The following is a 15,652-nucleotide window of genomic DNA, read 5'->3' on the forward strand; positions in this document are numbered from 1 at the left end:
CCTGATCTGACCATAAGCATCACGTTGACGGGAGCACATACAGAAGTCTACACAACTCCTCCTCACTGGCTAATCCAGAGGTCTGAATCCTGGCTTTACACTTCAAAAACACTGCAGTAGAAGAAAGCTTACTGATCTTAATTTCTTTGAAGGCCAAGTCGTGCTCAGCTTAACTTACACAAAGTATCATTTAAAAGATCTGGCTAATTCCAACTGGTGTGACTTAAACCTTGGTGTTTGTTTCAATGAACTGGGAGGGATTTTTTTTTTTTCTTTTTTCCCCCTACAAGCAATGATTTTCAGGCTTACTAATCCTAATGAGTATGTCTCCTTCTTTCCAAACGGATTCTGTAAACAAACATGAAAAGAGTAACTAAAATCTAACCCCCAAATAAAACCGCGCATTTCCCCTCCAGAACCGCAGAGGGGGCTGGGAAGGGCAGAAGGGACAGTTTGAGGAAGACGAGTGATAAACAACGTGATCTACACCGTCATTTATTTCCAAGTAAACATTACTCCTGCCTGGTGCGCAGGACGCTTTTGAAGAATTATTCCACAGTCTGATGAGTCCAACTTCAAACTAAAAATCAATGTAGGAGGAGAGAACGCCGTGAACTAAAATTTTAGTGTTTCATAGCAGTTTAACTCATGACTGTGCACTTTCACGCTTCACAGCTTACTGATGTATTTTGTGGAATCAAAGGGTCCATACATTAAGATAACGATAAGTTAAAGCATGTGACAGTTCCTAAAAAATTTCCAACAGATGCTTTTTCAATCCACTGTAAAGCATCTAGCCAGATAACTCTCGCTGTACTTCATAAACAAACAGATTAGAGGGCACAATGCTGTTCCTATTAATGTTACTGGCAAAATTCCCAATGTCTGCCAAGACAGAAGGATCAGATCCAAGGTCTCACATGCCAAACTGACAAACAGTAGACAAGTCAGTAAATATTTGCATATTTTAACCAGACATTAACATCTCTTGTAAAGATTTATGCTAAAGCAATGATGTTCAACTTGCAGTCCTACAGCGAGACTGGTAGGGATTTACCGTCAATTGAATATACTTCAAGAGCCACATCCTGGGATTCACAAACTGAAGCAAATGAATGAGACCCATTGCCATGGGGAACATGCAGGGGGAAGAGCCTCTCCAGCTGCCTCCCATTACAATCCATAACCCTTCAAACAGTTCTGCTGTGAGAAATAAGCACCCAAAGAAATAAGCAGCCAAAGCTATTCAGCTGTGTCCTCCAGTTAAGAGCCCGCTGTATTGCAGGAAAGGAGTGGAGAAGAAGGGTTTGCCATTCCATTGCCTATTGCGGTCAAGCTGGCACGGGCTCCGAGAAAGCAGGGCAGGAATTCAACTCATCCTGTCGCTCTCCAAGGAAATGCGTGCAGTGACCATGCTGCGTGTCCCAACCCTTTGTGATTTTTTAGCCCTTCTCACAAATTGGAAAGGCTGGCCACCAAACCAGACAGAAGTTTTAAACATGTAATAAATTCAGGTAACACGTCGAGAAGAGATAGCTGTTATATCGTAACTTCCCAGCAATTCCTTTCAAAGGGCAAGAAGAGATCTACTAGATTTATTTTTGAGGTCGGTTTCTCTGTCCTTCCCCTGTAACTTTTCAAGTTCAAGTCAATTTGAACTGAATTTCACAGAATTCTGTGAAAAGAGTCACAAAAACGCTGCAGGTTTTATGAAAAATGTGTAATGAGACAGACAACAGAGACCCAGCTTTTTAAGTCCACCCAGGGAAAGAAGTTATAATTCAGCCTCTTATTGATACCAAGAGGTTAGTCACCCCATCAGTTACTGCCATGTGATGCCGTTTACCCAGCCAGAGAGACAGCACTGTACCAAAACATCACTCACCAGCAGGAGAAAAACCCTACTTGCTTTTCTTGCCCATAATGATAAAAGCCATAAACTGCATTCATTAGCTTAACTGCTCAAGGATCCATCCAGTATTTTCCAGGTTTCACTAAAGTAGCATTTCCAAACTTTTTAAACTACAGACACTAGCAGTACACACACACCACAGAGCTTTCTGAAATTTGCTACTGCTAAAACTGAGCTGTAAGCAATTCACATATGAAGGCCTCAAAAATTTGTTGTTTCCATAATGCAGAAAAGTAGTATCTGGGAAGTCAGAAAGTTGGCATGGACACAATCTCTGTTACTGAGGAGTCTTCTAGTTCCCTCTCCCTCAAAATTATCAGGAAAAGACTAACAAGACACATTAATTTACACAGGTATGGAAAGATCTGGGTTCATTTAATAATCTGGATTAATTACAATACATTGAGTACCCTACACAATAAAAATGTTAGCTACTGTGAACATGCCAACATTACAGTTAAAAATGATGGGCCACTGAAATTCATCTCTCTAGACTTTGCAAACCAACTGCATTTGTCAGTACACATACCGAACAAGGGACCAATACATCTCTCTGCTGTTAAATCATAATACACAGTTGCTCTGGCATCTCCAGCGATCCCACTTTAAGGCATGCTTGCACCTCTAGATAGTGTTATCTAATTGTTTTTGTAGTACTGCAAAATTCCACTCAAATACCTTTAGATTAGTAAAATAAAATTAAGTATCTATTTATTTTCCCTACCTATAGCGATAAAAAAAAAAAAAATCTTATCTTTGCCTTAAGACAAAAGAGTATTTTATTGAAGCCTCCAGGAAGGAATAAAATGCAGTTGCACACAACACAGAAGCCACTTAAAGACACATACACAGAAAAAAATGCACTTTTCTAGTGTCATGACATATATATCGTGAATAATCCCACACTCAGAAATCATTTAATAAAATGAGAGTAGATAATGACAGTGCACTGCACCAATGTGAAAGACTTAACAGAGAGAAAAAGGATGGCACATCTTTCATGTGCAGGGTGCAGAAAAGAATGATACAAAAGGTGCTTTTGCTTTTTTTATTTTAAGAAAAATACAATAGCAGAAATATTATACACTCATTTATTGCAGTTATGGCTGAAGTCAGTAATATTAGTTATACACAGTACTCAGAAATGTACTGCATACCTTACAGAACAAATACAAAAGTCTCCACCCTTGAGAGAGGACAATCTAATCAGTTTTCTGAAATAACTGAATTACTCTGGTTAACGTTGTACAACTCCAGGCAAAATGACCCTACTTTAAATTCCAAAAATGATGTTAAATCTGAAATGGAGCATACAGAATGAGGAAAGCTTATTTCAAGGTTTTATTATATAGCGTAACAGCAGTGAGAACTTCTGCTATGTGGCCTCTAAGGAACACGATATGCTTGATTTCAGGAAGGGGGGGGAAAAAGGAATTAAGAGGTTCATGATGCCCCCTACCATTAAATACTCTGATTATCCTTCCACATTGAAAAACCGAAGAGGGCACCATAAATTAGGAGGATAACTGATCTCTGGCCACATAAATGAAGCCTTGAGTCTGATCCTGTAAACTTAGTATAGGATAAACACATCCACATTTACTGAAAAAGGAAGAGGTGCCTGTGGGTGGTTTACCATTCACACAACAATAGTAACACAAATATAGCAGCAATTGAGATTAAGAGCAAATGCCTTCCGCGTCTGGATCCTCTGTGTTCTTTAAATCGCTCTTCATACATCACTGTGTGCCAGTTACGATTTCGGTACAGCCATTTTAGTTATTATTTACACTTTATTACCTTTACTAATCTCTTTTGGTTTTATTTTGGAAATAGCAGCAGAAAGGGCAATCTATACAGCCAACAGCAGCAACATCTACACGGGGACAAACTGGCTATCTTTGGCTGAAAATCTGAATAACTCATGGCCTCAGCACTCGTAACCACCTCATCCACCACAAAAGTATCCCTAACATCTTCACCTCCTGCCTTTTAAATGATCCTTTTTCCCCACAGCTGTCTGAAAACACTACCTATCTTGATGAAACGAAGCAAAATACATGGCAAGTCAAAGCCCAACATCTATGTGGCGTCTGCTCGCTTTGTCTGAAAGCCACCCATAACTGACAGACACAAGATTCCTAGTTGCACAAAGCAAATATATATACATACTGCAGTCATTAAAATTACAGTACAAATACTAGGTTGTTAAGTTCAATACTCAAAGGCTGTGTAATGACGAAAATATCTGTACAAGCTCTTGTTGGCCCTCCTGTGTGTCTGCATTACAATACAGCCTTTAACTGTATTAGTCACATACTGCGTTTTCCAAGGGCTACCTGGCAGAACAAGCAGGCAGAGCAGAGGCACGCTGCTAACGGGCATAGATCTATAGATAAATACTTCAGCGCAGGGCCTAAGGCCTTATGTACTGCATGCTACTCAAATCTGGTTCTCAAGACTGCATTTTAATGTTTTCATTAACTTCTCAATAATGCTTATAAACACTGTGACCGAGCACTTCACAAGTATTAAGAAAATATTTTTATCCTTCTGACATTATTCCCATTTTACAAAGAATTAAGACATTAGAACACATTAAAACCAAAAGTTTCTATAAACTTCTTATATTCAGATTAAGACAACTAAAAGGGATTTTTCCCCCCATTACGCTCTGCCCTGTACTATATAGTCCTTTACACAATCAAAGCGGAACACGCAGTGACTGCAGAGTGACTTAGGAGTATTCAGCATTTCTCTACACCACAACATGGGAGCATTCATTAGAAATACAAAAATTAAGTGTAGCAAAGACAGACTTAAGTATGATTTGCATTTTTTTTTGCTATTGCCTACTCCACTTCAGAAACGCTTTCTAATTCATGCAAGTAGTGAAACTTTAGTGCAACAAACAACTGTATTAGCATTATAAAATAAATTATATGTACCCACACAGAATAGCTTCCTTTCTATTTCTTTCTTTCTAACACTAATATTTTTCAATCTAAACCTCCTTGTTCAGCTACCCCCATCTCCACGTTTATTCTACATATTCTGTGAAATTCAGTCACTGCTTCCTCTGTGCTGCACGAAGGTAGAGCTTGTAGGGAAGTGGGAGTTGGTATCAGGAGTACAGAATGGGAATTCTCTGTGCTCTCATTTTTGCCCAAAAATCATAGCAGGGAGGAATGCAGAAGCCCTAGCCTTCAAATTGTACAGAAATCTCAGGCTGAAGTAAATTCACTGCAGGGATAATCTTTTAGATTTGTACTAAATGCTAATTTGACCAACGCTGAGCAAATTTTCACAGGGTTGACAACAAGTATATCCTTGGCAGAAACATCATACTATACCACATCTCAACTTTTTACAAAGCAGCAGTATAGGACATTATAGGGTTTATTTATTTTACTGTGAACATAAGTTTTGCCCAACAGGTTTTGGGCAAAAACATAGGTTTTACCCAATTTCTAGAAAAGACCAAATCATGTTGGCAGAAGCCTTCACTCCCTCCACAGCACCTAAAAAGTCAGCCTGCGATAGACACCTACCATGGGAAATTTGAACCCAAATAATTAGAATTTGGCAAGTAATAACCAACTGAAATGAAGAGTGTGTCATAGTAAGCATCAGGTAACATAATAATAGGTGGTGCTTCTGCCCCACCTAAAGTTCTTTTGGCTCCTTCATAGAAAATCTTCATGTAAACAATCTTTCATAATAACCGGGTAACAGCAGCAGTTTGTATTCCATATACCTGTATGTTCTTTCTGCTTTCCGAGAGGAGAGTTTCTCACACTTATCCAAGATGAGGGCATTTTAATTGAAATATTGTCCCATGGTTACCATTTTATCCCCATAACAACATCACCAATTACTTACTTTAAAAAAAATGCATTAGAAAAGTAATTTAATCTTTGTTTCTCCTAATGAAATTTGCCAGAGAAAAACAAAGGGAAAAATCAGCACTGCACGACCAGCCAGCGCTCCGTGGAGCAGGACCGACCTGCAAGTGTCAAACTCAAACACACTGTGCAGAGAAATACAGTATCTGTATTCCAAAAGCTGTTTTAAACACCACAATCCACAACTTTTAAAACTGTAACCTACTTGTGGCAGAACCTCTCTTACAAACACGTGAATAACAGGACAGGGCCTTGTTCCCGAGTCTCTCTGCACATTTCACAATATGTTTAGTAATAGTTTTGACCAAAAAAAGTGAACACCATTAATCTTAAGGACTGACACAGTCATGCAATTACCACTATTCTTCTCTGCTGAGTCATAAGATATTGCCAAAAGTCCTTTTTGAGAAATGTCTGCTGTATGATATATAGGTACATCTGTGTATATGCGACTAAGCACCTGTCACCTAATTTTAAGAATGTCGAGCAAGTACAAAACTGTGTTCCCAAGGAATGCAAATGGGAGTCAAAGAAGATTCCCAAGCACTTCAACACAAAACAATTATCAGCATATTTACAAATGTTTTTCAGAAGTTTAAATGCAAACACGTGTCACAAAGTTTTCCACGATGCTCAATGAACTTGCCACTCACACAGCACTGTCTTCAGAGGGAGCACTTGACCACAGTTCGTTTGCCAACGTTCACCAATTTAGTCACTCTCAGAGACAGAATCGAAATTACTAGTTCCTAACTTTCAGTCTTTTGTTCAATTCGCAGCTTCCTCTAATACAGCTGTATTTGGATTTCAGCAATAAAAGTATTTTTAAAATTAGGATATTATTTATCACAGCATATTCCCTTTTGGAAAGCCCCAAACTCTTCCCCCCCACCCCAACAGCTAAGCAGCTTCAAAGTTCAGTGGTTCGATCCAAGTTTTCTCCTCTCAGCAGGGATATTGTAGAGATGTTGAAACAGTCTTTCCTCAAATGTCAAACTTTCATTTTCATACCAGAACCTTCTCCACTCTTGACACGTCCCAGTATTGCAAAGCAGCACACCCCTATCACTAGGGATCCACCTCCAGAACACAGCTTTGATCACTAGGGCAAATGCAGATGCTACAGGTATAAATCAGTTTTACAGTTGGACAGGGAAAAAAAAAAAAGCCCGAAGTCTGTTTTCTGTGTGAGACGAAAAATACAAATCACTCTTTCAATCCAGTCAAGAGGCAAAAAAATGTATAAATCTTCATGCTGACTATCAGTTACAGTGCACAGTTCACAAACTGAACACAGAAATAAGCCAGAAAGTTCTGACACAAAACAGGAAAGTTTTCTCTCAATACACCTCAGTCTTCATTGTAGCGTTATAAGGAACCTAAACTTATTATAGTAGTGAATAATACTGTGACTGAGCTTTTTGTTACGCATTTGTAAGTGCTCAGCACAAAAGGGTCCTACCATACCAGATTTAATAACACAACGATGCCACCCACAGACACTCCAAACGCATCTCTCCCAAAACCATACCTATTATGTAACTGCGTATATTTTTGTGTGCTGTTTTGAAAGTTCAAAGCAATAACTAACCTCCACCACTAAAAATTGCCATCTTTATTGTAAATAACCTTTGAAATTCATTTTTACATGACTGTGCTTCAAATAATTTGGCATAATATAGCTAAGTCTGCTTTGGGGAGTTGTCTTGTAACTCCGTATTTTAACGATATTAACCCTTCTGCATCCAGATAAAGCTTTTATAACATCCCTGCTTCCTCTCCTCAAATGCACAAACATGATACTACCAACAGGTTCAATTTTTAGACGTCTCCTGAGAATAGAATATGGATTCCCAAGTTCTCCTCACACAGCAAACCCTATGGGCAATGCCATAACTCGTATCCAAAAGACAAGTTTCCCAGCGGCGTTCACCCTACTCATTCCTTTTGAAATGAACATTAGAGGTCACGTATTTTAAACCCCACTCAAAGAACAGACATCAGCAGGAATGAGTAACGATCCTACTGTGGTTAATGGCATAACTCTCACAAAACTTCGGAAGAAGAAAAGCGTTGTGTAGCCCAGCCAAACAAATATAAACAAAACTGCAGCCAACTAATATCAGTCAGTTCAAACGACAAAACAAACGTCCTGCACCATTCCAAACGTGTGAGTGTCTTCAGATAGGGCCAGAGTACAGTTACCTCAAAACCATTAGCACAAACAACTGTAATCAAAACCATCACTTCAATAAAATACCCACAGCACTCGGCTACAACATTGCATTGCGTGAGCGCAGATTCAGAAGTATGCTAAAAAACATTCCCCTTAACGACCTCCCCATGTAGACAATGAGAAAAGCCCAACAAATTCTGGCTCCCGAGATGGCAGCGGCTCAGATGCAAGGCAGCCCTCGTGCCCGGTCAACAGCATTCGGGAATACCAGCTAGTTGATGGGGAATTCAGCTAAGAGGAGCGAAGGAACATTACTTGGGAACAGAAGCACACCGCCTATCCCCATCCCCCCAAAATTACCCCAGAAGAAAACAAAATTTTCGCTCACAAAAATACAGATTATCTTACATTGAGTGAAAAGGTATATAAGGAAGAAGCATTATTTTATATGCTGCCAAAACCACTATGCTTTTCATTTGTGGCATTCTGCATTTATTATGTCCACAAAGATTTGCTACTTTCTTGGTTTGCTGAACCACTAAATATTTTCCAGCAAATTAAACACTCGTGCCGCACTACTAACATCCAAGATTCTCAAAAACAGCTCTAGTTGTGTTATGTATTTCTCTCTTGCCATGGGGTCTGGAGGGCTCTGAAAGACCTTCTAAGCATATTTTAGCAGTGTAATTTTTACTGTTTTGATGAATACAGTATTTTGCTATATATAACTACAAAAAAAACCCCACCCTGTGAAATTCACAGACTGAAAGATCATTGCTAAATAACACTTACCCTAACTACCATAAAACCAGCTCCGATGAATCCACACATTGCTCACATTTCTACCCTTCACTTCCTGCCACTCCAACAGTCAAAATTCTGTACCTAACATAATTCTACTCATCTTTTTCTTCCAATTTTTAGTCAATACAGCTCTGAGAATCATTAGCCTTCCTGCTGCTTACAAAGTGGAGAGATCATGAAATGTATTTCCTCAGACAACACATAGGCCAAAGATTCAAAACCTCAGTCACATCATTCTTCATGCAAGTAGTACTTCCTGAGACTAACAGAAACAAATCGCACAACAGTTTACAGTAACATCTCCAAAACATCTTTTACAAAAAACTCTTGCTACCAACCCAGCAGCACTGTGTGTGTGCTGCTTCCTGGAAAAGCTGTACAGGTCAGCGTGGCTAATTCTAAACTACCTTCTTGCTACAGTAGAAATCTTCTGACATCTGACAAAGACTCCATGCCACTTAGAAAATTTGATAGTTTGTACTCTTTCAGAAGTAGGATGGGACCACAGTAGCCACTCAAACTTTTTAGTCATGAAATGGAACCTCTCAGTGTAGTAAAATTACATTTAAGAAGAAAAAAAGATTGAAATCTATGATTTCTTATCTTGCTTTCCTGTAATAAGTCTGCAATTTGTTATTTTGGAGGACTCTGAGAAAAGACTGGACAAATAACCAGTGCGTTTCTATTGAATTTATGACAATGAATTTGCATACAAAATTATAGAGAAATAGTTGGATATTATGTTATGGCCACATCAAGTATGCTTTAACTTCAAGTAGCAGTGCAATGGAAACGCAACAGAAAAACAAATTCTCATCCATGGGTAATTACAATCTCCCTGCTTAAATTTCTAAGCACTTCCTTTCCTACAGTAATATTCACTTTTCTATGTTTCTCAGACATGAGTGATTGCTTCTGGTTGAAGCCTCATGTTGTAAACATTTGTGCAAAGAGAAGATGAAAGCTCAGTAAGCGAGACTGTTTTTGAATAAGGAACTTGAGTTACATATCAATACCACCATAATAAGATCACCAGAAGCTGGCCTGTCTCCGTAGAGCGGTCTGACCTTGCAGGCTCCCAATTTCACTATCTATAAAGTTTAGTTATTTTCTTCCCCCATCAAAAAACAAATACTAGAAGAAACCAAGCATTTACTTTCCTAGTCAAAATCTCCAGAAGACCAAGCACGCCTTCATCCTAGCGCTGTGTGCAGACTTTTGGAAAGAAGTCACTTTTTTAATATTCTCTCTCTTTTCTTCCTTGATGAAAAAAGAATGACAATCACAGAGGTCTACCAAAGGGAGCAAGAAATTAAACACATGAAATACGATGTCTTTAAATGTATGACATTAATATATATACATAAACCCAAGTGCTGACTACTGCCAAAGGCCACAGAAGAAATAGGAAGACGGACAAGAACAAAAAAAGGAAGGTTTTGTTTTTTCTGATAATCTAACCCATAATACTCCCATTTAAAGGGGAAAAATACATATACCATGTGCTGGTAATGGGAACTCGCCTTAGGGCCTCAACAAAAGAAGTGAGAAATGATTAAACAGCTATGATAGGCCAGCAGGAGAGAAGATCAGGAACACAAAATTTGCTATTTTCTCCCCCACGATGAGCCACTTGCAACCTTGCAGAAAGAGGAACGCTGGGGATCCACTTCCAGGAAGAAGCCTTTAACAACGCTAGGAAAAAAGGACAGGATTCACGTTTACTGGGATTCTTGGCCTACTGATGCCCAAGGCAAGGGGAATGCCAGCTGCCCAACAACTCTATCCCTAAGGTAGAGCAGAGTGACGCCATCCTTCCTTCTCATTCTCCAAGCCAGCTCCCATGGCTTTCCCTAGTTATTCAGGCTGTACACAGGGGACGGGATCCAAATTATTACAAAAGACTCTTCTAATTTAGATTTCACTCCTGCTACCAGGCCTATCTGTGTACCACTGACCTCACGAAGGAATGCCAGTGAGGTGAAAGATTCAAGGGCTTTCAAATAATAATCTGAATTGCTCCAGCAATTGCTTCTGCCATTACTAAAATGAAAACACCTAGAATAAAGTGCAGTAGCAAATGTAAGATGGTAGTAAACAATGAATAAAAAGGAAAAAAACATGCTGAAAGTCAAAAAGAATATCCAACTATAATTGCAAAGGGGATTTTAGTAACAAAAATAATTGCCAACGTTGGAGAAAATGTTTCATCAGACTACTAAATTAACAGAGTTGGAAAACATTAGTAATAGTAATAATACTGCCTAGCTCTTACATAGCCTCTTTCATCCATAGGCGTCAAGACTCTTCCCAAGTTGTTAAGATTCACTATTCCTATTTTAAATTCCTTCAAAAGGAAGCATAAGCAGGTGAAGCGATTTGCATCAGGCTGTCCAGATCTCTTAAGCACTAGGCCTGTACCCTGTCCCCTTGGAAACATTACCTCTTCAAACCTTCTAGACACTGTTACTTACATTTTTTGAGATGGGAATGTCTCCACCAATCTAACCTTTGAGCAGAAGTTCTCTCTAGACTACAGCCCTTCTCCCGCAACCAGATCTACTAATCCCAAATCCCAGGAGAAACTTCTCTAAAATCAATGAGAATTCACAAAGGGAAAGGATCCCCCATGAGAGATCAAGAAGCAAAACTGGGACAAATCACAGATCAAAGTGCTACTTCCACATCTCCCTTTAATTTTTAGTCTGCTATGGAGAAACAAAAACATCACACCACCACTACCCCCCCCAAAAAAAAAAAAAACAAACCCAAAACAAAATAAACCCCCCAAACCCCAACAAAACCAGCTATTACAACCTTTCAAGTCCCTTCGGGCTGTCCCTTTAATAAGCCTCTGTCATAGAAAAGTTCATCTGGCTCACTTAAAAAGGCACAGTGTCCATATGAATTAAAGGACGGGAGATACATGCCGTGCATTTGGTAAGTCAAAAAAAATCATGGAGGTGAGGAGTGATAAAAGAAATGTGATTTCATCGAGGGAAAATAAAATTTCCGCTTTCATAACAAATTACAAAGAGAACCCAATTTTATCAGTAATAACACACAAGATGTTCCTTCACTTACCAATAAACTGTTCTGCTAATTAAAGTTCAACACAAAAAAAAAGCTTAACTCGGCTCTCCCCACTCACAATTTCTCCACTGTAAAAGCTAATCCTACCAAAGTCTGATTCACCTCAGAGCGAATCCCTCGGTTTGCATCCCGAGGAGGGGGAGGGAACGCGGTGGTCACTTTCACGCTCTCCCCTCATCTAAGTTTCAGCTGCATGTTCAAAATCAGCTCCTCGCTACCAAGGCCCAGCAAGCTGCCCAGCCTCCCTGGACTGCCCCAATTAAAGAAGCTTTGCCATTTAAAAAAACCCAGAGTTTTCATTCATAATCTGCTATGACTCAAAAGTAGTGAAACAACTGAATTTAAAACATATTATTTTAAAACCTCCCTGTTCTACCAGGCACTCTTGGGAAATAATACAAACGTGCCAAGTATCACTTCATTTAATATGGAGGGGCTTTTTTCATTTTTACAAAGGAATGTGTCTTTCCTTAAAATAAATAAAAGGGGGTATTTTATCCTTTGCCTTGTTTCAATTACACTATGCACTAAGAACATTAGAAGACCCCAACAATCCAAACCATCCCAACAAGACCAGCCGTGATGCACTCAATCTATCAACGGAGAACTTCATTTTTAGGACATTTTTGTGTCTTAGAAGAATTCAGTTGTATTTCTTCAACGAAAAGCAAAATACATTATGTTACTTTAAAACTTCATCTCAAGCTTGCTGTACCTCTGATAATGCAAAAATCCTATTATCTTGTTATCTCTTACTCATTTTGTCATTAATTGAAAAGCATCCTTGCAACCGTTTCCCTGCAGTTATTTCTTAATTTCCATCAATGATATGTTTAATCAGGTTATTATAATCAAACAACAACAGTTTGATTAACAATGCATGGAAGCCAAACAACTTCACTCAACTGGAAACTAATAAAAGGACACGATCCACCCCAGGAGGGCTAACATATATGCTTCTCCTACTTGGGGATTTGTCCTAAAAATATATATATATGTACAGTCTCCATCGGGAGGACTGCATGGCAACCTGCAGTATAAACTCTCCTATTTTCAGTTTCACAACAGTTGCATTGTATTAAAGGCGATCTCAGGATCTCTGTCAGACCTCTCAACTTCCAGCCACTCGGCCCTGACAAAGCCTTCCTGCAGAAAACAAAAATATCAGCTTATCTGCCAAGCCTTCATTGCTCCGAGGGTTAATTTTACAACAGCTGTTAAATTCTTCCAATTTATTTTTCCATCCTTCAACAAACCCTACCTAAACCGTTTTTGTTTGTTTTGCTTTTTTGTTTTTTTGGGTTTTTTTTTTTTTTTTTACTTCTATTTTATTGTTGTTATTTCCTGGCTGTCGCTGGCCGTCCCCTCCCGCCCCGCCCGGTACAAAACCAAAGCTGACTCCCACCCTCGGCACCCCCCCACCGCCCTCCCCGCCGGAGCACCCCCGGAGCCGGGGGGAGCCGGGGTTCCGCACGGCACCTCCGGCTCTCCAGGCTGCCCGCTCCGCCTGCCCCCGCCGCGCCGGGCCCGGGGCCGCTCCGGCCCGCCCGCCGCCGGCTGCGGGCCGCCGGGAGAGCGCGGCAGCCCCCGGGGCTCCGGCCCAGCCCGCCCGTAAACAGCCCCGGGGCGGCTGCCGCTGCAGGCCCCTCCGCAGACACAGGGCCCTCTCCAGCCGGCACCGCTCAGCCTCCGGCCCGGCCGGCAGCCCCCGCTCGGCCGCTAGGCCGGCCGCAGGGCACCGAGGATCCCCCGAGGCCTCCCCGGAGCCCTCTCCGGCCGGCCCCGGCCGCCCTCGGCCCCCGCGGGGGGCGAACGGGGAAGTCCTGACTTACCTGTCATTACTTTCTACGCCATCTTGGATCCACTTGTCAACGTCCCCACAAAGCATTGTGGGAAAGCCCTCCCCCGCCCTCCTCCCGGCCCGGCGGCGGAAGACGGAGGGGACGGGACGGGGACGGGGACGGGGACGGGGACCCGGACCCGGACCCGGACCCGGACCCGGGGCAGTGTGAAGGGAGGCGGCGGCAGGCGGGGGCAGCCACGGCCCGCAGCTCTCCCCTCACGTGAGGGCGCACAGCCGCGCCGCTTGCGCTGGAAACCGGCAACCTCTGGGGGCGGGGGGGTTCCTTCTTTTCTTCCCCCCCCCCTCTTTTTTCGCCCTCTCCCCTTTCCCGGGAAGGGTGTCGGCGTCTCTCCAGGCGCGCAGCCGCTGCCCAGCCCGGGGGGAGCCGCGCTGCGCGCCCGCGGAGCCGCCGCCGTAACGCGGGGTGAGCTGCACACACGCGGAGAGGAGGTCCCGGCCGGTAAGCTGGGAGACGAAGTGCTGAAAATACAGGGTTTTACCCTCGCCGTTACTCTGCACCTGTGTTTTTTGGTTTTGTTTGTTTGTTTTTTGTTTTTAATATATAAAAAAAGTTACTTCCCGTAAAGAAACTCGCAGGAACGTGGGTCCGTGCACGAAGGCCGCGGGCAGGTGATGGACGAGCTGACACCGCACATGGATGTTGGGACAACCCCATCTGCTCTTGCCCAAGGACTGTTGGTAACGCATGTCTGGCTGCCCGTGAATCCCCGAAACTGCTTTGCCTAACAGTTTTATTTTCAGGGAGTAATCTTCCCTCTTAGCCGTGTTTTCAAAATGTTTGGCAATCAATTCTTAACACCGGCGCTGTTTTGCAAACCGGCTTTTTGAAGGCGATGCCGGCTCAGCTGCCACGGATGGGTTCCCCTCACGCTGCGTCGGCCCTCTTGGGCAAAGTGGACCAGAAATTGGGGCAAAGCAGCTTAATTCAGCATCTTAGTCAAGTTTATCAACAAGACAGGATTCTGATGTTTTTAACAACTTTTCCTTCTACTTTAATTAAAATAATTATAAGATCCAGATCATTTTAGTATTGGATTTTCCTAAATACATTTATATTTAAATTTACATTTAACGCCTCCTAACTCTTTGAAGAATAACCACCAGCCAAGCCTCTGATGCATTGCCACTGCAAGAAGATACTTGTGCCCAAAGAGTATTTTCAATATTCATCAGTGATGTGTTTATAAAGAGAGAGCGCCTTGCAAAAATGTAAATGCAGACGGAAATAAATTTAAAGAAATCCTTTGCATGTGCAGCCTCAGACTGAAGTCAGTCCACTTTTCAATTCAACTTCAGAAATAGGGTTGGGAGCGTAGTGGCCTCTTCCATTGCCTTACCAGCGGCCGTGCCGGAGGGGAGCGGGGTTAGTCCCAGCCCCAACCCAGGAGACACCATTTCAGGAGGCCCCCGGCCGCCTGCAGGGGACACGGTCCCCAGCGAGCCTGGAGGGCACGCTGTGACACTCGGATGTTTCCCGTGGGCACCGTGCAAGGTGAAGCAGATAAAGGCGAAACCATGTTTAGGATCTAACTGACTTTGCGTATCATTCAGTCGGGGTTGTCGAAGTGGAATTAGTACTTTTCTTTTGGAGCTGAGTTGTGCTTGGGTCTTGGTGAGCTTTTGTATTACCGATACATTTTTCTGTTACAAAATGCAAGGAAGGTTTTCTTTAAAATAAACTATAATTTTTAAAAAATGAATAATTTTTAAAAAACTGAACTCTTGAGTGAGTTTTGTACGTGTATGTATATATCTAAAAATATGCATATATCCTCTGGAGTTCAGTTCAGGGTGAGACAAATTTACTGGGTTTATTTTTCACATAAGCTGTCGTTAACTTCTGAGACCATTTGTTCTGACAGTATTTCTTTAGGAAATGCACTAGGAAAAAAATTGTG

At 41.6% G+C, this 15,652-nt stretch overlaps 1 protein-coding gene across 4 annotated transcripts in view; it reads right to left on the minus strand.

Moving 5' to 3' along the window:
- Positions 1-13,811, minus strand: part of HELZ (helicase with zinc finger) — an 89,810-nt gene extending 75,999 nt beyond the window's left edge. For 2 of the 4 annotated variants that reach the window (XM_074608168.1, XM_074608167.1), the window contains exon 1: positions 13,723-13,811. Coding sequence is in view for 2 of the 4 variants with exons in the window: in XM_074608170.1 (XP_074464271.1) it covers positions 13,723-13,729 (7 nt within the window). In the remaining 2 variants the exon portion in view is untranslated. The remainder of the gene's footprint in view (positions 1-13,722) is intronic. The other 2 variants (XM_074608170.1, XM_074608169.1) reach the window with 1 other exon arrangement.
- Between the last annotated feature and the right edge of the window lie 1,841 nt (positions 13,812-15,652).

This window comes from Larus michahellis, chromosome 14, assembly GCF_964199755.1.
Source record: "Larus michahellis chromosome 14, bLarMic1.1, whole genome shotgun sequence".
In the NCBI taxonomy this organism is placed as follows: Eukaryota; Metazoa; Chordata; class Aves; order Charadriiformes; family Laridae; genus Larus; species Larus michahellis.